This window comes from Serinus canaria, chromosome 4A (genome assembly GCF_022539315.1).
Source record: "Serinus canaria isolate serCan28SL12 chromosome 4A, serCan2020, whole genome shotgun sequence".
Lineage (NCBI taxonomy): Eukaryota > Metazoa > Chordata > Aves > Passeriformes > Fringillidae > Serinus > Serinus canaria.
The window spans coordinates 1,152,137-1,177,436 of record NC_066318.1 but is presented as its reverse complement, the minus strand read 5'-3'; the positions used below and the strand labels follow the sequence as shown (position 1 = coordinate 1,177,436).

General features: G+C 47.7%; 1 protein-coding gene across 1 annotated transcript; it reads right to left on the bottom strand.

Moving 5' to 3' along the window:
- Positions 1-253: 253 nt before the first annotated feature.
- Positions 254-25,300, bottom strand: LOC103816574 (sodium/hydrogen exchanger 2-like). The gene is made up of 12 exons (XM_050974467.1): positions 25,072-25,300; positions 23,220-23,683; positions 22,244-22,494; positions 18,858-19,075; positions 15,106-15,302; positions 11,820-11,909; positions 9,334-9,404; positions 8,106-8,270; positions 7,558-7,672; positions 6,210-6,344; positions 1,299-1,371; positions 254-396 (listed from the first exon to the last, which is right to left on the bottom strand). The coding sequence occupies exons 1-12, from the start codon at positions 25,298-25,300 to the stop codon at positions 254-256; spliced, it is 2,151 nt and encodes a 716-aa protein (XP_050830424.1).

Here is a 25,300-nt window from a genome sequence, read left to right as displayed (position 1 = left end):
GCTGTAGGCACTTTCAGCAATTTTCCCAGACTGAACAGGCTAATTTTTCCTAGAAATTCCTTTGAAATGCCCCCTCAGCCATTTTTGGCATTGCTGGGCATCTTTTCCCTCCGTTCCCACTGAAAACCCAACAAGACGACTTTCCATGCAAACCACTCGGAATACTCTGCCCTGTCTCCTCTGCCCTTCACAAGGTGCAGCTTATTTACATTATCTACAGATGGAACAGCCCTCCCTGAAGGACTCAGATCCCTCAGGGGGAGCCAGAGCATCCCCTGTGTTTGTACATCTCCAGAGTCAGCTCCTTCACCGCCGTGCTGGGCTGGGGCGGCGGGATGGCACACACGGACCTGGATCGGCTCTCCTTCACCTCCCGGACCTTCTCCGTGTCCCCCACTGTGGGAACAGAAACACCAGGAGAAAAGGCACAAGAAACACCACCAGGGGCACCACCAGGGGCACCACCAGGGGCACCACGAGGGGCACCCTTCCTGGTGGCTCAGCAGGAATGAAGGAACACTGAGGTGGCCATGTGCTCTTTGGGGATGAGCTGTTCCACTCCACTTCCCAGTTATAAAACAGGAGACAAAGAGCAGTGTTTCCACGGAAGGAAAAGCCAAAAAAGGTGATTTAAACCCAGGTTTATACTTCAAAATATATAAAGCATTTGGATCAGTATCATCATTCTTTTGTCAGTCCACATCTGCAGCTTTGCAGAGCAAAAATTCACATTGGTGAGCTCCTTAAACCAGGTCTGGACAATGCAGGTGTCCTGCTGGAGCACCTGGAATGTCATGTTGTCACATTATGGGATTGTTTGACAGGGATGAACATGCAACCATGACAGAAGGGTTACAATCTCCTTCTGTTTTGACACCACATGGCAGGGGCCTTGGTGCTCATGTTTTCCTTGGGGTGGAATAAAACATTTACCCAGAAATAATGGGGTTTATCACTTTTCTCTGCTTACAGTCATGGTTTTCTTCAGGAAGAACATTACTGTAGTATTCCTGGTAAACTGTGGATTAGAACAGCTACATCTCAAGTTGGATGAGGCAACCTGACCTCATCCAGAGGGGTTGGATTTGATGGCTTTGAAAGAGCCCAAACCATTCACTCCAACCTCAGGCAGGCTGAGAGGTGGCACCAGGGCTCTTTCAGCTCTCCTTGCCCACCCACGATGCTCATTTCAGGAGCCCCACTCTGTCCCACAACCTCCTTGTCACCTGCTGGGGCATCCCACGGGGATGAGGGTGGGCAGGGCAGGGCAGGGAATGACCCCCAGCTCCCCAACTTACCGGTGAAGGAGCGGCAGAGCTTGGGCTGCGGGCTGGCCTCGCCCTGCGCCGAGCACGACTCCTCCTTCTGGGACTGAGGGAGAGAAGGACTTCAGTGCCCTGGGAAACCTGCTCACAACACTCCTGCCTCATCAACCAAGCACCTGCAACCCCTAAGGATTCCACTCCCTCTCGTTTCACTTTTGCCATGTAAAAACAAACAACAACAAAAAAAGAAGGATTGCTAAAAATAGACTGAAGAGATGGCAGGAAGTATTTGCAGATGGGGATTTGCTACAACGTAGAATCATGGAATGGCCTGGATTGGAAGGGACCTTAATGATCATCCCAGTTCCAATCCCTCTGCTGTGGGTGGGGACACCTCTCACAGGACCAAGCTGCTCCATCCAAACTGGCCTAAAATCCTTCCAGGGATGGGGCATTCACAGCTTCTCTGAACAACACTGCAAGCTCTTTGTGGACTGAATTTAGAAATAAAACTGAGCCAGTGTCAGAGGCTTAAAGAATGAAAATGGCACAATACAGCAATTATGTTTTGAGTTCTGGAAGAGGTCTGAGCTCCCCAGGAATGGTTCAGCAGAGAGGATGGGAAGGAGCAGCCCTGGAGCTGGGAGAATGGGGCAGGGAGTGCAGAAGGCAAAGCTGTCCCCAGGATATGGATGTTTCTCACCTTGGCTGTTGCCCACGCTGGCTGCAGGCCAAGGAGGCAGGTAACGAGCTGGCACTAACGAGCTCCCTGTCCTTTCACTCCAGTGCTAATCTCCACCCTCCAGGACAAAAAAAAATAGGAATGAAAAAAATAAAAATCAGGTAGCACAATGCCGCCTGGATTGTTCGGTGCCTCTGCAAACTGGGAATAAGTCTCTCACGCAGCTGTGATTTGGCACCTCGGTCCAGAAACCCAGACTGCCAAAATAACTCTGGACACCTCCCAGCCTGGTTTTCCGTTTTGTTTCGGTTCGTTCTCCTCCCTCCCCTAACGAGGACCGCTGCCCTCCATCCCTTGTTCTCCCTTTTATTGACCATTTTAATAACAATGCCTTCCCGGCTCCGGCAGCAGCGCCCGGCTCCCTGGAAAGCCATTCCCAGGGGCATTGAAGGAATCTCAGAGCATGCTCCATCAAAGGGCTCTGACATAATTACCAAAGGCACTCTGTCATTTACGCACATGGCTCACAGGCAGCTCCAAATAAGCTCCTTCTGGGGGAGTGCACTCCTGTTTTGGCAGGAGAAAAGAGGACCAAGTTGCCTGGCTACAGGTGCAAGGATTTTCTGGGTGCTCCGTTGTAAATAAAAGCTGTCCTGGCTCTCAGAATCTGCCCTGCCAGCTCAGGCTGGGCTGGATCCCTGCCTAAAATAAGGCAAGCCCCAAAAGCAGCCGGTGCTGGAGGCCAGCAACGATGCACAGCTCCAGGAAGCAGCAGCCTTCGGCAGGAATTTTGTCCTTAGGCAGAGGAAGGCGAACTTTCTGCTGGAAATAGATAGTCTTGGAGTTAATCCTCTGGGCTGTGCTTCAGAGCTGAAGTCACCTCCTTCTCCTGCCAAGGTCCTTCTGCCTGGTGTAAATCATTTCACCTGCTCTGGAGGAAGGCAGGGTGTTCTTTTCTTGCTGCTTCTCCCTGTTTGCTCCCCAAACTCTCCTTGGAGGAGGCTCCAAGAGCCCTCTCTCCATGCTGTAAAAGCACCTGAAGTGCAGGGGACCCCTAAGGCACCTAAAGCCCCCCAGGAGAGGTGACTCAGAGCCACAGAAAATCTGGGGTGGAAGGGACTTCAAAGATCATCCCTGTCCATTCCCAGCCCCTCCTGGCTGGAGGCTGGTGGTGGGCACAGAGCTGGGTCCCTCCTGGGGAGGGGGGCACTGCCTTCTCCTCTGGAAGGAGAGGGATTGTCCAGCAGCTCCTCCCCAGCCTGGTGAAGCCACCAGCCCAAAGAGGGATGTTCTCCCACACATCCCTGATTTTGTTTGGGGCGAAAAGACCAACCAGCCCCTGATAAAATATGAGAAACAAAATATTTAACTGAGCTACAAGAGCTTCGTATTTAACAGCAAAGCTCTCAGCAGCTTCACTAAAAGAGAAAAACAGACACTCACCAAACAGAAAAAACAGGGTTTCTAGTGAAGAAAAGGGATTTTTAAATTATTCCCTCAGCTCCTAAGGCTCAAGGTACCACCAAAGCTTCCCTCCAAGACTGGCAGTGGAATCGCAGGAGTTTCACCAGCACCACAGGGGTTCCAGTGGCCCTTTGCTGGAAGTTTATTCCCCATCTCTGGATTTCCAGCTGGGGCTGCAAACACAGTTGTAATGCTTCCATCTCGTGGTGAGATGTAGAATAGAAAAACGTGGGGAGCAACAGCATCCAAGTTTTTCTAGCTGACTCAAAGCCTGGAAGGCCAAACCCTTCCCTGTGGGACTACAAAAGATGGAATATCTAACCATCAGAAAAATCTCTAACACTATGGACATTTTTCATTAATAGCTTTTTTTAATCAGGAAAATGTAATTTTCTTTTCAATTTGGCATGGAAGAAACTCGAGTAGCTGCTTTTTTCCCAAAAACTGGTAAGTATTGAGCTGCTTATAATAGGCTAAACTCTACTTTTTAGCACAGTGTTCCTCTTTCTGCTAACAAATTCTGCAATCTGTCCTCCTACAGCACAAAGTAACAGCATTCACCCACCCTCCTTAATATTATATAATATTATATATATAAAATTAATATGGTGTTAATATTTCAGAGCTCTATTAGAGCATTATCCCATCACTTCGGGGCATCATTTTATTTCTTTTCACAGTAAATGAGGCACCTATTCTTAAAAATGAGCAGAAAAGCTGCTGGTGACACAACACCGGCCTGGCTTGTCCTTTTGGGCACTGAGGGATGGTCCTTGGGTTAGAACCCACCTTACAGGTGTCACTGGGATCAGCTCCCAGGATTGGACAGGACATCCTGACCTGGTGCAAGGTGACTCTGCCCATGGCAGGGGGGTGGAACTGGATGATCTTTAAGGCTTCTCCCAACCCAAACTATTCTGGGATTTACATCTGCTTCCCCTGGCCTGGCACAAGGCCAAGGTGGCTGCAGTGAAGGGGTGTGAGCATCGCCTACAAGTGGCTCCAGTGACACAACAGTCAGTAGTCAGCATCAAATTGGCATTTTCCAAAATCCACAGAGCACTTCCCACCCTCAGAGGGCATTTTCCATCATCCACCAGTCAGCACAGACTCAGAGTGAATCCTACTGCTTTTGCAATTCCCCAAAAGCCATTCTGTTCCCCCAAAGCCCAGCTGCAAGCACTCAGAGGAACAGGAGGAACAGCTTTCCCAAAGCTCCTGAATTTCCCACCAAATGCAGCAGAGAAGGGGAAAGCAGGAGCACAAGGGTTAACAATCAAATATCCTTAAAGGAGGGAACGTCGTGCTCCAAATCAGCCGGAGTTTGATGTTGCTCTTTTGAAGTTTAATTATACCAAATGTTCTACAGGAACATGCCATGTTCTTGCCTATCTATTCTGAATTGTAAGTACCAATCAGCATGTAAATGATCAAATTAAATCTTTTAAGTTGTTTGCAAGAGCCAGAACACCTTTCTGGGAAGGAAGGGCTGAGCACCAGCAGCGTTTGGTGCGGAGCTGCCGCTCCCGGTGGGCTCCTCCATGACTGGCACTCCCACAAGGAAACTGGAGTGGAAAAAAGTCCACAGCACTCCTGAGTTCTTGTGCTGTCATGGAAAATTACTATCCAAACAGGGAAGGGTAATTTGTTTCTTTCTAAAAGGTCGTTTTGCTCCCATCAGTGATGGAGCTTGGCTGCTCAGAGCGGAGATCACGCTCACACTTGGACAGTGCTCCAGCTCAAGCCATCTAAGCCTAAAATTCGGAGAAGCGAGTGAAATTTAGGGATGGCCCAGCAATTCCTGCAAGCACCAACCATGCCAGAGCTCAAAGAAAGTGTTTGGACAACACTTTCATGCACAGGGTAGGATTTCTTGGGGCTGTCCTGTGCAGGGTCGGGAGCTGGCTCAGCAATCCTCATGGATCCCTTCCAATTCTGGATGTTCTGTGATCCTGCACTGCTGCTGACCTGGGCATTTGTGAACAAAGTATGACCAGGGTTAAATGCTTTTCCTCTAAAGAGTTACAGAGGATGGGAGGAACTGGAAAACCCAAGCCTGCTCCTCATGCATCATTCCTGGAAAACTTTTTTCACCATAGCTAAACGTTGGCCCAGCTTCTCTCACCAATCTCCAAAGAGCAAAAGTCTTCACCAGGCACAGATGTTGTATTAACCCTGTTTCTCCTCTGATTCAGAACAGAAACCAACACAGAGCTATGCAAGAAGTAAACTGGAAAAATTTCCAATTCTCACAGGAATCTGGTAAGCAAAACTTCCTTCTATTTTACTTCTTTCAAGCCTGCCCAGATCTGTAGATGTGTTTAAAAACAAAGAACTCAGCCCCAGAATGCATAACAAAGATCACAAAAATGCTTCTGTCCTTTCAAAAGAGTTGGGGGGAAAAAAACACTGAGCAGTTTCAAATATTTACACTCTGGACCACTGACAATGGGGGAGACAAATTCCTGTCTTTGATGAAATCTCCCAGAAAAGAAAACATGGGAAAACCAGAGCTCAGGATCTACAGAGTGAAGCCCAGCCAGTGACATTTGCTCACTAAAGAACTTTCCCAGCACGGGTGGAAGTCACAAAGCTCTGAACAGGGCTGTGCTTGGGATGGTTCCTTGCTTTGCCAGGAGCTGGGCTGGGGAGTTTTTCCCTTGGTATTTTTTTCTTTTCACTGGGATGAGATTTGGGATCGAGACCTTTTTTTTAGTTAAAATAACAAGGTTTGCCTTTCGAAGGAAACACCACCAGCAATGAGCAGGCTGTGGGGAAAGCAGCCTGCTCCCTCTCACCTCCTTCCTGGAGCTGCAGGTGTCGCTCCCGCCCAGCTCCACCAGCAGGCTCTTGTGCCGCAGGATCAGGAGCTCCTTGGCCCTCTCCGCGGGCTCGCTGTCCCCGGGCAGGGTGTGCCTGTTGTACGCCGGGCCCTGCGGGGGACACACGAGGCTGGGGGACACACGGGACCATCGCTGCCCTCCCGCAGGACCCTCCTCCCCCTGCAGCCATCCCCCCCAGCTATGGGCACGCACTGCTTTGGGAGAGGTGGGGATGGAAAGAGCCACAGAAGGGAGGTGGGACTCCAAACTCTGCTTTTTTTTTTTGTATGTCAAGTCACATACAAACTTCATTTCTTCTTGGTAAAGAAATCCCTGAATGACAAGAGTGAGTTCCACCTGGTATCCAGGTGACACAAAGAGTGCAGTGACTCTGCTCCAGGTGCCCTCACAGCTTCAGCCCCCAGTGTTTTGTATTAACCCCACCTTCCCACATAAATCATTTGGAATCATAAATCCTTCAGAAGCCATCACCCAGCCAAGCTAAAATCTCCCACTAACACCAGTGGGAGCTGGGATAATGCTGTCTCTACAAGGGGTCAGGCTGAATTAATGCAGAACTAAGCTCAAACTGGAGCTGTGCCTTCATCTTCATCCCTCCACCATGTCCACAGGTTTCTTCCCAGCCTTATCCCATTGTTTCTCTCAGCTCAGCAAAGGGACAGGAGGGGGAGGCTGATCCCTCTGTGCTGAGCTGCCCACATCAGCCCCACCCCTAAGGACTCTGTATTTGGTGTGCAATCCATGAAACAAAGGCTTAGGTGGATTTTAAGGCTAAGTCCCCCTAGGAACAGCAATTCCAGGTGCTGTGTGAAACGCCAGACATGATCCATGACTCTGTAAACAGCAAGTGGGGTTGATGCCCTTTAACCACCGGGACCAGTTCCATGGCAAAACTGCTGGGTGGATTTAAAAGCTCTGCAGATTAATTCCCACTCATCCATGGGGAAAAATATACCATGAGGATCACCCCATCCCTGCTCTGCCCTAGAGCTGCTGATGGATCTGCCTGAAGTTCCACGTGCTCCTCCTTTCTCCTTTTCCCTGCCGGGTACCCATGCTGAAAATATTCCATGAAATTATAGGCTGACTGGGTGAACCTTTCAAAAGCTGTCAGGCAGCAAACAGAAATGTGCCACTGACTTGGAAACTGGATCTGGCTCCACACAGCCAACTATTCTCTCCTCACAAAGAGACATCCTGGGTAATTATGGGAATATTCATAACATCTGCTCAGGCTGTTCGGATAACCGAGGGAATTTGTGTCATTGGACACTTAAAATACGGATGGAGGGAGAGGTTGTACCGTCCTCCTGATCCGGTACAGGTTCCTGGCCAATATTTCCTGCATGTTGTCCAGGACATCAGGATTTGGGGTGTCCTCCAGTTTTTGGTCTGTTATGACAGTCCTGTCGCTGCTGCTGCAAAGGAAAGCAGAACACCTTATTCTGGAAGATGCACAAGAAGTGCATCCCCAAATCTCAGTGCCCCTTTGGGATCCCACCACAGCCAATGTGGCCAACAGCTCATCCCTGCAGATGGAGCTCGTGGCAAAGCAGGAATTTGGCATTTGGATCAGAGCTGGGCTGTCCATATGCTCCCTGGTGGATAAAAGAGCCACGGGGAGCTGTGGCAGAGCAGAACCATCTGTGAGGTCTGAAGTGGCCATTCAGAACATTTAACAGTGCAAACCCATCCAAAATTGGGCAGGAGCCTCTCCCTCAGAGCACCATTTCCCTGGAACTGGTGGGGATACAGGCGGCCCTCCCTGTGCCACCATCAGTGCCGGGTGATGCTGACCCATCCCATCATTTTTAGCCCCCAGCTGCCGGGCTGGAGCTGGTGTTTGCTCACAGGAAGGAGGGGTGGGCGAGGCCGTGGCCCAGCTGCCCAGCCTGGGCCAGCTCCATGGCGTGTTTGCGCTCCAGCTTCTCGTAGAGCAGCACGATGCTGGACTTGGGCTGGTCGTACTCCCTGAGCAGGATCTTCTGCAGGTATTTGCTGTTGAAATATTCCAGCCTGTTGGAGAACAAAATGAGATGGGTTCAGCCTCTGCCCTGGCTCACCAGCATCCACAGAGCTGAGCAAGGCAGCAGGGTCACAGCCCACGAGTGCCCCATGTTCCATTAAATTCCATTCTCTCCCTTTAACTCCTCCTCAGAAATCGATGGCCCAAGAGGTCAGTCCCTAATTATTCCTGAATTACAGTACATGAGTCAAAATATTAAAACTTCACTGATTACAGTAAAAACTCCCCAAAAGTACCAGATAGATCATGAACTCTTCTAGAATTGCTACATCTGCAGTAGCCACAGATGTCAACATTTCCAGATTCCCTCTTGAGCCATTTCCTCTTCTTTTCTGCTCAAATTGTTGAATGATTTAGGTTGGAAAAGACCTCTGAGGTCATCAATCTCTCTAAGATCTGCTCACAGGAGCCAGGATTCTGTGTGGCCAGGATGCTCCTCAGTAGCAGTGTCTCCCATACCCTCTAGTGGCACTTCCAAGCATGGGCATTCCTAAAAAATCTACCAGCTGCCTCTGTGTGTGGACCACCAAGGAATTAAACCTAGTAGATAGTCTTTTTAGTATATTTGATGGTATTTGTATTTATGTTTTGTAAATTCTGATGCATTTTTTTTTAATTTTAAAACATACAAACTCCCAGAATGTAATGAAAATTGAACACTTTGCTACAGAAATCTGTAGAGATCCTCTGTAATTTCAGTCCACAAGCAGTGCTGCAAACTCAGCTCCTTAATGTTAACTGTGCTCAGCCTGGCACAGGCTGCTTGTCATGGCCACAGCACTTCCAGCAGATTTCTTTGGGCAAGAAGGGACAAACACAACAGGAGAGGAGATAGAATCTTTTCAGGGTGATGCAAAAGAAGTGTCTGCAAGCAGGAAAGTGCCCTGAAAACCTGGTGTCCCCTTGGACAAGGAAAAGCTGCCCCTCTGTCCCCTCCCTTGTGCCACGAGGATGAGCAAGGCCCAGCTGCCCACAGCAGAAACTTTGGGAATAAAAACCAACCTCCTTTTTCTTCCTACACATGTACACAGCTGTATTTTGGCAAATCCTTACTTGTCTTTCCAGTAATACTGTCCCCAGTGTCCAGATATATCTTCAATGCCAGCCAGCAGATGATCCAAGAACTAAAGAGGAGAGAGGATTTCACTCTTGAACCCGGCCAGCAAACAGCAAAAGCCACACACACAACAGGGGATGGGATGCTGCCAGCTCGGGACAGGGAGCTGGGAAACAAGGAGAGAAGGCACTGGGGTCATTCTCCATCCACTCATCCATGGGTGCTGGAGTACAATGAGTGGTTTGCTTTCAGGTGTGGGCAAGCAGAGGAGAAATGCTGAGGGCCATGAATCTGCTCTCTGTGGTAGGTACAGGAGGGCTGATGGCTCCCATCTCCTGCCCTCTGGGCCTTGGCCAGCAGGAAAGGCTCATTTTGGGGTTTTTTAGGACAATTTGTCTCAGGGAATCAGTATCTTCAGGATATAAATGTAGGTAACGCATAAATCTTAATCTTGAATAATAAATACTGCCTTCCCCCAGATACTTCCCACTAAATAAAATCATCATATTACACTTCATATGAATACATTATTATTGGTTAAAATTATATTAAAAAGTCACAGCCTAGCTGGGTTTTCCATCTGTAATTTCCCAAACTGCCTTCCCTCCCAATGGCATCTCTAAACTGGGACAGGGCTCTGCTCTGCTGCCCTCCACACTCAGGTACTGATGACCCTGGAACTTTCCACAGCTCTAAATTTGTTTGAAATTATCTTTTTGGGGGGTCAGAGACAGAGAAGTTTCAGAGCAGCTGGCTCAGCCCTGCAGCCTGGTGTGGGTTTAGTGCCCTCCCATGGCTGTTGGCAGCTGTGAGTTCCACAAACCCTGGAGGGAAGCACTGAAGTGTCCCATCCCTGGGAGTGTCCCACCCCTGGGAGTGTCCCATCCCTGGGAGTGCTCCATCCCTGGGAGTGTCCCATCCCTGGGAGTGCCCCATCCCTGGGAGTGTCCCATCCCTGGGAGTGTCCCATCCCTGGGAGTGTCCCATCCCTGGGAGTGTCCCATCCCTGGGAGTGTCCCATCCCTGGGAGTGTCCCATCCCTGGGAGTGCTCCATCCCTGGGAGTGCTCCATCCCTGGGAGTGTCCCATCCCTGGGAGTGTCCCATCCCTGGGAGTGTCCCATCCCTGGGAGTGTCCCACCCCTGGGAGTGTCCCATCCCTGGGAGTGTCCCATCCCAGGCTGGACAGGGCTTGGAGCAACCCGGGATAAGGGAAGGTGTCCCTGCCCATGGCAAGGGGTGGAATGAGATGAGTTCTAAGGTCCAACCCAAACTAATCTGATTCTTTGGAATTACACTCACTCTGATCATCACTCCTACGAGCAAGAATATCCCAACTATCCAGATGGCAAAAAAAATATTGATGAAGAAAGCTGCTTCTGGCTTCTGCATCCCTGATTTCCAACTATCTGCATTTTTATCTTCTCCACTTAATTGGTGCATGGCCATTTTCAGCTCACACCTCCTAATAAACACATTTCTGAGATGATTTACCATTCACACCCTAACAAAAGAGCAAAGTCTTCTCTGTTCATGACTGGAAAAGTCTGTGTTAACCTCAGACAAAGCCCTGCAGTCCAACCCCATTGTGAGGATGCCAAACAGGTTTTACAAATGTCCTCAGCCCCAATGGCTTTATTGCTAAAGAAACAATGGCAATAATGTTCCTGAAGGAGCCATACCCACAGAAATGTGGCTGGGATAGAACAATTAGATTCAGAAATATATTAATTTTCCATTGGATGCAGATGCAAATGCAAAGGCTCAGCTGAGCAGGAGTGCAGCTGACCTGATGGAGCTGAGCCTCTCCCTGAAGTCCTCTCTGACTACAAATACCAACATTAGGGTGGTGAGAGCAAGGGGAATGAAATCCCACCTCTGAGTTATGGATGTAGAATCACAGAATGGTCTGGGTTGGATGGGACCTTACATCTCATCTCATTCCAGCCCCTGCCATGGGCAGGGACACCTCCACTATCCCAGGTGGCTCCAATCACCACCCAGCTTGGCCTTGAATAACTCCAGGGATGGTGCACTTCAGAGGTTCCCTCCAACATAGCACCAAACTTATCCTCTCTTTCCTCAATTTTTGGTAAAAATATCTGAACCAGTGGTGGTGATGGGACTGGAGAACACATGGAAATTCCTAATTCTGAAAGCAATCAAGGCTCATTTTCTTTTTTTCTCTCATTCAAGAGACCAGAGAAATTGGAGTTAGGTCAGAGCTTAAAGTTTTGGGCAAGAAACCATCTTTTTCTCTCATGTTTGTGCACTACCTGATGTTACATCAGCCTGATTGTTGGCTGCTCTTACAATGCAAAAAAACCCCATGATGAGGAACCTGAACAGGACTTCCAATGTGGAAAGGGGCTGACCTGCAGAGGATTTGGGTGAAACTGCAGCTCTGCAGGGTCCCTGGAGACACACACATGGCAGGAGAGACCAGAACACTCTGGCCATGCACTGAGGGATGCTCCACTTACCCGAATGTGGATCTGCTCTCCCACAGTGGGAGCACTCTCCCTTTTCCTCTTGACAGCCAACAGGTCCACGAGGGGACGGATGGTCATTCCCTGCAGAGTAACCACAGGCACAGAAATCAGCCTTTCCTCACACCTGATTTTCCTGCACTGGAACAAAAGCCACCAGCGTGGGGCTGAGCCACAGCCACCGTGTTCTGGTGTTGGAGCAGCCTCCCTCCCCTGCCCTGCTTTCCTGGCAGGATAAAACCTGCAAAGCTCCAACAGGACTGGAAATTGTTCTCCCAGGTGTAGCCCAAACACTTTGTTTGCTCCTGGTAGGAACCTGTCAGTGGAGAGGAACTCACAGAGAGGCTTCAGGATGGGGGGAGGAAACCTCTGCTGGCCTCCTCCGGCCTCTCCGAGACCACAAAAAGCCAAGCAATAATTCCAAGGTCAAGCCAGAGGTTTGCTGTTGCTGTGTTTGTGGTTTGCTGTTGCTCGTGGCCTCCCAGATGGAAAGGGGCTCGAAACAATCCAAGTTCCCTGAAATGGGGATAATCCTTGAGATTTCTCAGCACGGAGCCTCCACCAGCAATTGTCTGCTCACTCCTTAAGCACTGTGTGTCACACACCATTACTCCAGAGATCTCTGATGGTCAGCCTGTGGATAAGTTTTCTAATCAAAGCATCCACCTGGTGGGAAGGGTCAAGGAAAAGTTTTAATATCCTTTAAGCCTCGTGAGAGAACTAGAATGCTGCTGTGGTGTGTTTCTTAGTCCGGCTTCTGCATGAAATGACTTTTCTAGGACATGTTTACAGCAAAAATGATGGAGTAGTTGATGTTTATGACTTCTGAATGTCACAAATGCTGGCACAGAGAAGAGTTGAACACATTTTTAATTGCAGAAACAATTAATGTGTCATTTAAATAGCTAATAGCAATAAAAAATGTGTCGCTATTCAGAGTCAATAACACAGAAGTCACAAATTCCAGAATAACAGATATTACAAAAATTAAGCAGAGACTGTGCAATTTGGCCTCTTGCCTTCCTGGATAATCAGCTGCAGTTGTTTCCATTTTAAAGCAGCATTTGGGAGTGTTCTGGGAATCCCATGTGTCATTCCAGGCCACACATCATTTCCCAGCACACCTGCAGGTCCCCTGTGCTGCTCCTCCACCCACCAGGGATAACTCACCCCAGGGAGTGTCTGACAGCTCCAGCACAGCTCACACAACGTTTTCCACCTCCAGAAATCCAGTGGGACAGTGCAGGCATCAAACAACCTCCCCCCTTCACAATTATTACATTTGCTCAGAATTTCATGGCAGAGGTCAGGGGCCAGTAGGTTGAGAGAGTGAACTTCCAGCAGAATTTGATTTTAAAACCACACCAAGAGGCAGAACAATGACGGGGGGTTTGAGACATTCCAGACAAGCCCAGAGAGCTCCCTGGAGAACTTCCTGGTCTATGTGGCACATAGCCAGCCTGCTTGGAAGCACTGAGGAATTGCCAATGGCTCAGTCAACCTCCTCAAAACGATTAACCAGGCTTGTTGTGGGAAGAGCCTCATGCAAGTGGGTTAGGAAGGCCAAAAGAGAGGAGTTTCCTGGCTTGTGGAATGCACTGAGAGAGCCATGGGTGGCCGAGCCCAGCTGCTCATGGGGTGGTCATTCCTCTGTGGCAGGAGAGTTTCCAGCCAGCAGGGCAGGATTTCCAAGGGAATCACAGATGTGGAGGGTTTGAGCGTTGACAAGATGGCCCAAACCAGCCTAGAAGGGCCCAAATCACCTCTGCCTTGGTTTCTGTCCTGTTTTAACACAGACACTGCCCAACAAGTCTACATTAAGATCACTGTGAGTATAGAGAAAACATTTGCATAAAACAAGAACAGAAATGTCCACTATGCACTGCAGTTGTTTCACAGCCAATACTTCTCTTGCCCCTTTCACACAGAAAGATGCTGGGATGGTAAAATTATTTCCTCCTCAATAATGCATCCACTGATGTGTCTGGCAGCAGCACCACAAACTTGATTGGCTAACCCAGCTTTTTGAAGGGTCTGTTACATTTACCCACCTTTTTCTGTGCTGAGCTCCAGCAATATCTTTCTGGTTTTAAGTAGTTTTCCAGTTTCTCCCTCCCCTGCTGTGGTGGTGGCCCTGGCAGGGCAGGTCCCTGGAGCCCAGCACGGCCCCTCTGCAGACACAGAGCTCCTGAATGGCTCAGGGGCTCTCCCCGGACCCTGTTTAACTCTCACCCTTCTGCACGGGGATGACATCACCAGCTGAGCTTTGAGGTTACACAAAAGCCCTTTTCCCAGCCCGGGAAGGATTTCCCAAAGCCTGGAGCAGCTGCCTTAGAACAACCTTTGTGTGAGGCTCGGGAGGCGCTGCGTGAGCCGATGTGCCCGGGGACCGGGGCTTTTCAATTTCTCACCCCCATTTGCATCTTAAAACTTGTCAAGCTCCACCTAAGCACATCCCCCCGCCGGCCTGGCCCCTGCTCTCTCCTTTCAGGCTGAGGCTGTGCCCAGTCCCACTGCCCTGCAGCTCCCAGCTCCAATCCCATTGGCACAACACGCTCTGATCCATCCTCCACCACTTCTCCAGCTCAGGATGAGGATTTGGGTGGATGTGGGGAAGCAAAATCAACCCCAACCCTCCACATTGTCCCAGTGCTCAACACCCACCTGAGGGGTTCAGTCAGGAGAAGCAGAAGGAGTTTGCTTTGAGGGTGATGCTCAGCCACGGGGCCACTCGGCATCTGCCACCACGAGCCACCATCTCCAGAAACTCCTCTGCTCCAGGGCAGCAGCTCCTCATGGACCTCCTGTCCTTGACCAGGAGCTTGCAGGGAGTTTTTCTGCATGAGATCTTTCCCAAACCCCCACATCCCACTCACTTCAGTCCCGTGGAGTCCCACTCTTTACTGGTTGGGATGAACAGCAGGTGGACACTGGCCTTGCTGGCTCCAGCACCAGACAACCCCAACTGTTCCACCACAGCCTCCTTCCACTGTGGCTGTGTTTGCCAGATGAACTAAGAGCTGGGCTTTAGAGAAGCCCTTGGAGATTGCTGCTGGTCAGAGAAGAGCAGGGACACAGAAAGCTGCAGGAATGGTTTTACCACTAGATGTCACAGCAATGCTGAGAGCTGCTGCTCCTCCGAGCCCTGGAGCACCACAATTCCTTAAAACTCAGTGCTGGAGCGCCAGAACTTACAGCCCCAGCATCAGGGAGAGGAACCTTCTCTACCAGACTCCTGGAGGGGACCTAACCCCAAACCTGTGCCCAACACGGGTTTTACCTGCACGAACACGGTGAAGAGGATGACAACAGTTGTTGCTGCAATGAAGAGCTTTTTCCTGTGGAAGTCAGGCAGCAGGAAAACCAAAGAGAAGCAAATGGCCCCTCGGAGCCCCCCGTAGGCAATGATGAACTGGTCCTTACTGGTGATGGTGTTCACGTGAAATCTGTTCACAAAGAAAGTCAGCACAAGGACCCCTGAAAGGCAGGAAGGTGGATTGAGGCACATCAGTTAAACAGAGCAGTCAGAGAAAACTCAGGATCTTACATTTCCCAGTAAAACATCACAGAACTGGCAAACACCAACTACAAGGAACCAGCCAGGGCACAAGGGGGTATATTCCCAATATGCTACTGGAGAACTTTTCTTCCAGTCTGATCCAACAGGTTGAAATTTCCTTTGTGCAGATAAAACTTAACCCCCAACATATTTCTGATTGGAGAGATTACAAATATTGACTGGCTACAGTCCTGAAACATTAATTAATTTATTCTAATTGGTGATAACAAATGAGTGAATTGCTGAGGTTACAAATGCTTTTGAGGCAAATCAACAGCAACAACTTAACCACAACTTGCCCTCCTATTTGCCAAAGTTCCCAAGCAGCAGCTCAGATAAGTAGCTATATTCCACCTGTGTTAATGCTGTTTCTTTCCCTCAGATTTATACTACACAAATTGAAGGCCAGGTGAGGTGACACAGCCAGTGCTGTGATTTACAGCCATTTGCAAATGCACAAACAGATGCAGAAAGGTACAAAATGTCAGGCCTTAAATCAGGAGGCCGTGATTTTAATCCCAAAGGAGGTGATAAACATCCCATTTCCCAAAGATTAACAGCCATTCTGAGAACTGGTGACACCTCCTGTCACTGACTTTTGTTAGGAATTAGCTGGAGCCACAGCACTGTTGCTTTTCTGGAGGGTGTTTGTAAAAGAAATAAAAACAGTGCATTTGTTATGTACATATCAAGCATCTTCCCACAGACCTCCAGCTAAAAATAGCTGAACTTTTACTGTACATTGGAGGAGTGTGAAGAAAACAAAAAGCTGGGGATGTTTGGGAATAGGGAACTCAGTTAACTGAGCCCTGTGGCACCTTCCCCATCTCTGGAGCTCTGCAGAACTGGTGCCCAGACCAGCAGACAGGAAGCACTTGGGTGTCAAGGTTCTTTGCAACTTAAAAAATAAATAAAACAAAGCCTCCCTCAGATCACATCCACCCCTACTCTACAGCTCAGGCAGTGCTGATGATTTAAAGGAACAAAATTTACTTGAGCTGATATCCTGGCCTTTGTCTTCATTTAATCCTTCCTCATAAATTATTATTAGCATTCCCTAAACTAATTCAAGGCCAGTTTGCTCCAAGTGATGACATACAATTAATCATTCTGAGCAGAATGTATTTTCTCCTGCAGATCCCTTGGGAAAGAGCAGGAGGAAATTTCCCCAGGGCTTGGATAGCAGCAGAGCCCCAGTGCTGCCATGCAAGGGCTCTGCTTTCCTTTTAGATGATCTTCCTCATACCTAAGGAATTCCCCAGGTTTCAGCAGAATCATTTCTCAGACATTTAAAGCACTGAGAGTGCTCTGAGAAGGACTGGGGTTCAGTTTACACAGCAATCCCAGCATTGCTCCCCAAAAATCCCCAATTCCTGCAGGGAAATGTGGGGGCACCTCCTTTTTCTGGATCAGTGCCTCAAGCACCTCCAGAATCCTGGAATGAAGATTGGAAAAGCCCTTGGAGATCATCAGGTCCAACCATTCCTCCAGCACTGCTCAGGCCACCACAAACCCATGTCCCCAAGTGCCACACCCACACATTTTTCGAACATTTCCAGGGTTGTTGTCTCCACCACTGCCCTGGGCAGCCCATTCCAATGTTTGGATCCCTTTCCACAAAGAAACCTTCCCTACTATCCAATTGTGAATTAATTATTAATCAATCCAGAGCTGCTGGATGGCTCAGAGCAGGCCAAGGTCTAATCTCAGCCACCACCTCCAAGGCAGGAGTTTCCCAGTCTGGCTCGGTGCAGCCCCTTCCCAGTTCCCACCCTCCCAGCTCCCTGACAGCTTCCCAGGAAGGTGCTGCAGGACAGGGACACCCTGGTCAGGACCACCCAGACAATCTCCAGCCCTGGTTTGTGTGCTCTTACCTAATTCCAGGGAGATTTTGACTGGAAAAGGGTGGCTGCAGCCTGAGCCCTTCCCTAATGATGTGCTGCATCATTTAAGCTGCTCTCAGAAGGGCTGTGCTTAGGGAGGATTTTTGGGGTACTTTTGTAGCATTGCTATGTTCTTATATCTTGCAATGAAGAATTTTTGAACTTAAAAAAAAATAAAAATCAAACTCCCTGAGAACTCCTTTCATCTGAGCAAGTAATTTAAGAGAAACCACTTAATGGAAATAAAACACTCAAATGTACAAAAAACTGACTAATGAGCACATTTCCAAGTATGGTGCACAGTTATTAAAACAAACTTTGGCATGTCCTAACAGCTAATAAACCCCATTCTGCTCTGCCTTGCTAATCATGGCCTAACCTATTTAAACAATTTCTTGAAGTGTCTGTCAAATTCGAGTTCACTGCTTGACTTACTGGTTTGTAAACATAAAATCCTGTCAAACGTTTTTAAGCGCTCAAATTCTTTGCCAAAAATGCGTGCTGTTATTTTCACAAATATTGTTAAGATATAAAAACACCCATAACTGAGGCACTCTGCACTCATTAGGTGCCAAACACAGAAGAGGAATGGAGGTCCAGCCTCTCCCAGCATGGAACCAGCACAAGATGCAACTGAGGAGAAGGGAAACAAAGCACATCTATTTTTTCTGGTCATTTTCCATGCATGAAAATGGGATCCCAGGGAATCCTGGAACCAGGACTTGGGTTTGCATTGGAATTGTGGCTAAAGAAACTGCAGAGATGAGTTATCAGGAGAGGATTTTCCTGCCTTGCCCCTCATTATCTCCAAGCCTAGGTCTCTTTATTGAGAGGTTGGTCACACACCCTGATGGGTTTTCCAGGGATGCTGTAGAATCTCCATCCATGGAGATAACCAAAAGCCATGTGGACAGAGTCTTGCCTGACCCTGCTTGGGCAGGGGCTTGGAGCAGATGCTCTCCACAGGCCCCTGCCAACCTCAGCAATTCCCCAATTCTGCCACTCTCAAGCCTGACCTGAAATTCTTGAGTGAGAGCAGGAGCATCCTCACAGTTTAGGTCCCAAATCTCATCTACCCAGGACAGCTACTGGAATGTTCCTCCAGCTTCCAAATGAAGGATGCTGCTGTACACCAGCTTGTTATGAATTAAATCCCTTAAATTCAGAGGATTTTCATGGATCTCTCACTCCAATGTACCTACAAATTCCCTCCTGCTGGGAGAATACCAGGGGACTAAAAAACACTGAAATGGAAGAGGAGATGGTGGCAATGAAGGAGGGTGGAGGAAGAGCATGGCAAAAAAGGGACATTGATAAAAAAGATCTCATGAGAGCTTCTATCCAGCACCAGTGAGTGCACAGAGCAGGGAACTGCAGCAAAATTTGGGAGGGAGAGGGAGGAGCAGCAAGCATTGGCTGGGGTGTCCCAGTCCAGTGCTAGCATTCCCATCTGGAATAATCACACTGCAGGGAGAGCAGGAAAGGAGGAGAGGATGGAGGGGCAGAGCACCCTCTCAGCTAATGGAATCTCATTCCCCACTCCCATAAACAACAACACAGATGAAAAAGCAAGAGCTACAATTTCCCTACCGAGTGCCCTCCAAAGGAGACAGAAAATGACCGTGAAGCAAATGTAGGGCCAGTTCCACTCGTGGTTCTCTCCGATGGTGGAAACTCCCAGGAAGATGAAGATGAGGGTGTCGCTCACACTGCTCCACATCTTCATGAAGTACTTGACTGTGGTGTGGGACTTGAGGGAGATGTTGGCCTCCACGTAACGCTTCATGCCCATGGCGCAGGAAATGATGCTGAGGAAGTGAAAAATAAACAACAGAAAAGAAATGTGTTTGAAATATGAAAAGAAAAATATGTTTTTCTACTTTAATACAGAAAAGCAACACATCAGTTATGAAAAAAGGGGGTTTCATCAAGGCTTGGATGTTGGCAGACATTTCACTGAGGGCTGATTCACTTCTTGCATCAGGCCGAGAGTATCAGGACCACCAGGACAATAAAATACTTCATAGGTTGCCCAAGCTGTCCAAATCTGGATTTCAACAGGAGAACAATTAATCACCTGTTGCATTTTATCAGAGCACAAAGCAACACCTCCAACTAACACCCAACTCTTCCCATCCCCACACTGAATTTCCTGTTCTTTAACTTTGCCAAACTCCGACCTTGCAATTGCCTGGCAATTTTTCATGGATAATTGGTTCTTCAGGTTGCAGGGAACATGGCATTAGCCTAATTCATCAGCTTTTCAAATCAATGTATTTTCAGGCCAGCAATGCTAGGAGGTCAAAAATCAATACATTTTCAGGCCAGCAATCCTAGGAGGTCAAAACAATTGAGCACTCAAAGTGCTGGAGCTCCATTTTTTATATTTTAATTTGGACCAAAACATTTTTGTTCTAAATATTGCAGCAGGAATAGAAAAAGGGCTTTAAGTTTCCAAGATCTGACTTCAGTGCTGCTTGGTAAGGCCATCTATGTTTTTATTGCACTGAAGACTGATTCCACAGGGAACGTCACAATGTTGGATCACAGAAAAGCCAACAGAGAAGGAGACCCTTGGCTTGTCCCTGGCTCTGGGTGTGACCAGGACAGGTAAGTGACCCAAACAAAGGTGTTGAGAGAGGTGGGGGCTCACCCACCAGAGCTGCTCAGAGAACTGCCAGGCAATTACTGCTTTGCACCCCAGAATTTCACTAACATTTTGCATGATTTTGAAGACAAACATTTGGGTCTCTTTGAATTTAAAACTGGGGTTTAGGGAGAAGATTTGTGGCAAAAGCAGAGAACAGGAAAGGGCACAATTGGGAAAGTCAGGATGCTTTTGCTGAGGAATGGGATCCTCTGTTTTCCAGCAGCAGGAGACCAAGATTCAAGTCCCTTTTTCACCAAATGTTTGAGTTCACATCTTTCATCTCCTAAGAAAATGTACCAGTACATAAAATATTCTAATACAGGTCTGGTTTGATTTATCCTTTTTAGGTCTGACCTGCTTTGCCAGAAAGAGCAACAGGGACTAACCACAGACTGGAAAAAAAATAAAATAAATTCTTCCATTTCTGTGTCTGCCTCAATAAATAGTGGGGAATATAGTTACAGTTCAAAACGAAGAAATCCAAGTACTTATGGGCAAGTGACTTCCAGAGCTGTGGTTTGGGGGAATGCTTATTGCAGAATGGACATGGGATCACAGCACGGTCACAGAAAGAGAATAAACTTGTCCTGGCTAGAGATGCACATTGCCACCAAGGCAAGGGGCAGGGAAAAAGAGAGTAAGAAAGGAAAAAATCCAACTAAAACCCATTTGCAGAACAGTTTCACAGACTGAGCTGTATTCAGATTTTTTTAGATTTTTCTGAGTATGTAGAATTGATTTTTTTGGCAATCAAATTATTTTTCAAAGAAACAAACTGCCAAAAGCAGCTTCTTATAATACAGTATTCCCTGGCCACAACAGAATTAATTGTTTGAACTCCAGATCTATCAGACAGGCACTTATAATTTGGCAATTAGAAGGGCACAGTGCAGGAATCAGCTGCCTTTGCCATTGTTTTGCTTTAGAAAAAAATGCATTATTCAAAAGAACAGCAAATGGGTTCCATAATGGGTACAGCAGATTGTGATTGATAGAAGGAGACACCATTAGGATTGAATGTTTTCTGCTCCACGATGATTATGCAGCATATTTATTCCACTGTTCTGTCTTGCACTCCTATAAATAGGCTTTTCCTACCTATTCCCAGAGCTGGAATTGTTTTCAGTAACACTCAAATATTGCTCCTATTAACCAGCTGAGGAAACGAAATCTGCAAGACACAGGGATGGTTTATATCCAGAGCAACATCATTAGTTTTAAAATAGATCTCCCAGATACTTCTGTGCTGAGCTGGGAGCCCACTTCATTTTTTTATTTTCTCTTTATCTTCTTTCTCATCAGCTGCAGAGTTGTTTACACTGCAGCCACTGATGCAGGGCAGGTGTATTTTGGTGTCTTTGGGGGAATATTAAATGGTTGTGATACTCAGCACTAGCTGGCTCAGTTTGGGTGGGAGAACCACACTCAATAGAATACAGGGCTGGATCCCTCTGGTTTTCCTCTCTCTCTGCTTTCCAAGGTGAGATTCTGGTGAACATTGGGGTCTTTCTGGCTGCTTTTGTCTCAGCATCTGCTCTGACAGTGAGATGTCCGATAAGGTAAGCACAAAGCTTAATTAGGCTCTTAAATCTGAAGGATCTGGCCCAAAATTATTCATTTTATTGAAAAATCTACCCAGTTAAAAGAAAATTAAATTAACTGAATGATCTCTGACAGCTTTGGCTGAAATTGTCCTGCAGATTCCCAATGTTACTGCAGACAGAGGTGTTGGTTGACACCTGAGACCAGACATGAGCTGTGTCTGAGCCTCTGGAGCCAAGTCAGAGTCTCCAAAGCAGAGGTTTCCATTAGAATCCTCTGCTCCCAAAAAGCAGGAATATTTCAGGCTTCAGTTCCCATCCCATCACTCACTGCAGTGTCACACCAAGGGCTGCCAGGCAGGACATGCAGATGGGGAAGGGGATGTGAGAACAGAAGTGCTGCAAACCAAGATCAAACCTTTCCAAGGAGCTGACTAAATTCTCCTTGTAACTCTTCCCATGTTGGTTTTGACTGGGCCATGTGGAAAATAACAAAGAAAGCTAAGAAATTTCTTCTGGCTCTGCCAAACCTACCAGACACCTCACTGTTGGAATATCCAGCCTTTCCAAACAAAAACCATGGAGCTCAAACAAACATTCCTCAGTAACCTACAGAAATCCACCGTCAGCCATCGTTGTGCAATGTGGGAAACAGAGTGACACTTGGAGAGGGCCCTGCTCCTCGGCATGCACAGATTGCCAAATTTTAAAATGGTTTTGGGTATTTTTCAGTGAATATAGGCAGGAAGCTTTCCTGGAGAGAGGAGCTGCAGGGCCTCACTTACGCCACGATCCCGGAGAGGTGGAACATCTCTGCAGTGAGGTAGGACAGGTAGCTGTACAGGAACACAAAGAGGGGCTCGATGACACGGATGTCCTTGGTGAAGCGCGTGGTGAAGGCAGCAGTGAACCCAAAACTCAGCCCCACTAAAACTCCTCCCAGCCCAACCACAAAGAATTTTCCAACTCCAGCAAAAACATCCACGCTTTTGATGGTTGGCATCTCACAGAAAGAGCGAAAGAGCTTGTAGAGCACCTTGGGGGGGAAAGGAAAGAGGGAAACAGCTGTTAACTGGATGTTCACCAGACGTGGTCATGACACCAAATGCACCAAATACAAATACTCTGCCAGTGCAGAGTCACCTCCAGCCCAGGAGGTCTGGCTTCCACTAGGGGACTGCTATGGCCCTCACAGACATTTCTGTCCCCAGACACAAAGAGAAACCTGAAAACTTCTAAGTTCACCTGAATGCTGCCAAGGATCTCAGTGCCAGAGAACTGGGCCACGAGTCCTCTGCTAGGAGGGGCTGTTGATGACTTCCCTCAACAAATCACAGAAACATTGAGGTTGAAAAAGCCCTCCAAGATCATCAAGTCCAACCAATAACCCAGCACTGCCATGTTCACCACTAAACCATGTCCCCAAGTGCCATTTCCACACGGTTTTTAAACACTTGCAGGTGTTATAACTGCACCACTTCCCTGGGCAGCCTCTGCCAATGCTTGACTGCCTTTTCCACAAAGGAATTTTCCCCAATAGCCAATCTAAGCCTCTCCTGGTGACACTTGAGACCATTTCCTTTCATCCTGCCACTTGTTCCCTGGGAGAAAAGATCAACCCCCACTTGGCCACAGACTCATCTCAAGAAGCTGTAGAGGGAAACAAAGTCTTCCCTGAGCCTCCTTTTCTGCAGATCCTCCATCCCATCACTCAGCACCCTCCTCTGCAGGTTAAACACCTCAGCTCAGGCTGGTCCTTACCACGGTCACAGCATCATTGAGGAGCGATTCCCCAAAAACCAGGATGTGCAGCTTCTCGTTGACGTGGATCTCCTCAAAGACAGCCAGCACGGCCACGGGGTCCACGGCGGCGATGAGGCTGCCGAAGAGGAGGTTGTGCAGCAGGGACACGTCCTGCAGCCGGAAGGCTTTCACCTGGCAGATCCCATAGAGGGAAAACCCAATCCCAAACACGTTCCAGATGGTCCCCACCACCGCGTAGAGCAGGATGGTGCCGATGTTCTCGAAAAAGGGGCGGCTGGGCATGAAGTAGCCGGCGTCCAGCACGATGGGGGGCAGGAGGTAGAGGAAGAAGATGTCGCTGTCCATCACTGGTGGTGACCTGTCGTTTAACCCGTAGATGATTCCCCCCATGATCAGTCCCACAAAGATCAACAAACAGCTTTCGGGAACGACGGAGGGCAGCTTGTTGTAGAGATGGAATCCTGCAGGGCATGGAAGGATAAAACTGGTGCAACCTCACCAGCCCAAACCCTCCCAAGGTCCCCACACTCCCTGGTCAGCAGGTTACACCTCGGAGTAGCACAGATAAAGTCACACAGTGAGGGTGAAGTTGCTCAGAAATTGGTTAGAAAATCTAAAAGTAACCGAAAATACCAAACTTTCTCAAATTACTGCCTGTTCAGACCTCACTTCATCATAGAATAAAGTTAGAGATATATATTGAGATAATAAACAAAAAAGTAATAATCTGCATAAATAAAACAGTATTTGGAATTATTAATTATGTAATCAAGTCAGCAGCCCATCTTCAGCACTAACAGAAATAGCAACTTCTAATTTTAAACACAATACAGATTCTATACATTAAAAAAAGATCACAAAAAGCCTTTCCATTAATTATAAACAGGTCCACTTTTAATAGCATTTAATCATTAGCATTTAAAGTTAAAAAGCTAAAAAATAGCCAATCAAGCCTGTCTTGTGCAATGCCCAACATTAGAAAAACCAGCACAAGTATAAGGTGAGTTATTAAAAGAAAAAGTCTTTGAAACAAACCTAATTAGAACAAAAATAACAATTTTTAAAAATCTCTGATCATTATTATGTCTTCATGCATGTGACTAGAATTAGGGTCTCGTTATGCAGCATGAAATTAGTCAGACAAAAAGACTCTTTCCATCTGAAAAATTCTGGTCAAAGCCAATCTTAGAAACTTCTCCATTCTGAGGAAAAGAAATACAAGGAAAAAAATGCTGTAAGATAACTTTTATAGGAGTAATTTAACAGAATTTAAGATAATTCCTGGAGAAAAATATTCTTATATAATTTTCACTTTCCTGTGCCCAGTTTTTCAGAGGAAATTATAAAAAGATCAGATACTTTGCATAACTTAAATCTTTCTTAGATGACCTTGCACAGACAATCAATGCACAGAGATTTTATTTTAGGTTGTGTAACACCCTGGACGTGGATGGAATCATTCCTTGACCAGACACAGGGCACTTTTAGAAAAATAAGGAATCTTCATTTTAAGATGAAGATGTCAGTGGACCACCTGCACAGAGTGTGGCTGACAAGGAAATCAAGGTGGACACACACCTTGCCGTGCCCTGCAGTTAAATCAAATTCCTCCTACTGGAAACCCGGTATTTTTCCTCCTAACAGCAACAGTGCATTTCTAGATGGAAAAACCACCATTCCCAGCCTAAAATGCAACTTGTTTCCCACCCATGCAGTGTCTCTGGCACACAGTGTGTGGATTCCGAGGTTTGGACTGTCACCGCAGGCTCCACACCAGAGCGGAGATGGAGAAAGGCCACACCGCCTCCACAGATTCCCCATCCCTCCTCATCCTCTCAGGAGGCCTCACCTATTTTGGCCAAGGACGCCAGCATGATCCAGAGGGTGATTTCAAAGGGCACCTGGACGTGCTGATAATCCAGAGAGAAGAAGGCGTGCTCCGAGGAGCCGTTGCCCTGCGCGTCCTCGGCAGCCCAGCTGATGTTCTCCAGCACCGCGTCCTCCTGCAGGGCTCCCACCATGCAGGAGAGCCAGGAGCCAGCCAGGACAGCTGCAGCTCTGCATCCCTGGCTCTCCAT

Coding starts and splice junctions, on each gene's coding strand:
- LOC103816574 (XM_050974467.1), bottom strand. CDS start 25,300: ATGGAGAGCCAGGGATGCAGAGCTGCAGCTGTCCTGGCTGGCTCCTGG. Junction 7,673..8,105: donor CTCGCCCACCCCTCCTTCCT/GTGAGCAAACAC, acceptor TTTCCTTTGCAG/CAGCAGCGACAGGACTGTCA. Junction 1,372..6,209: donor CCTGCAGCTCCAGGAAGGAG/GTGAGAGGGAGC, acceptor TCTCTCCCTCAG/TCCCAGAAGGAGGAGTCGTG.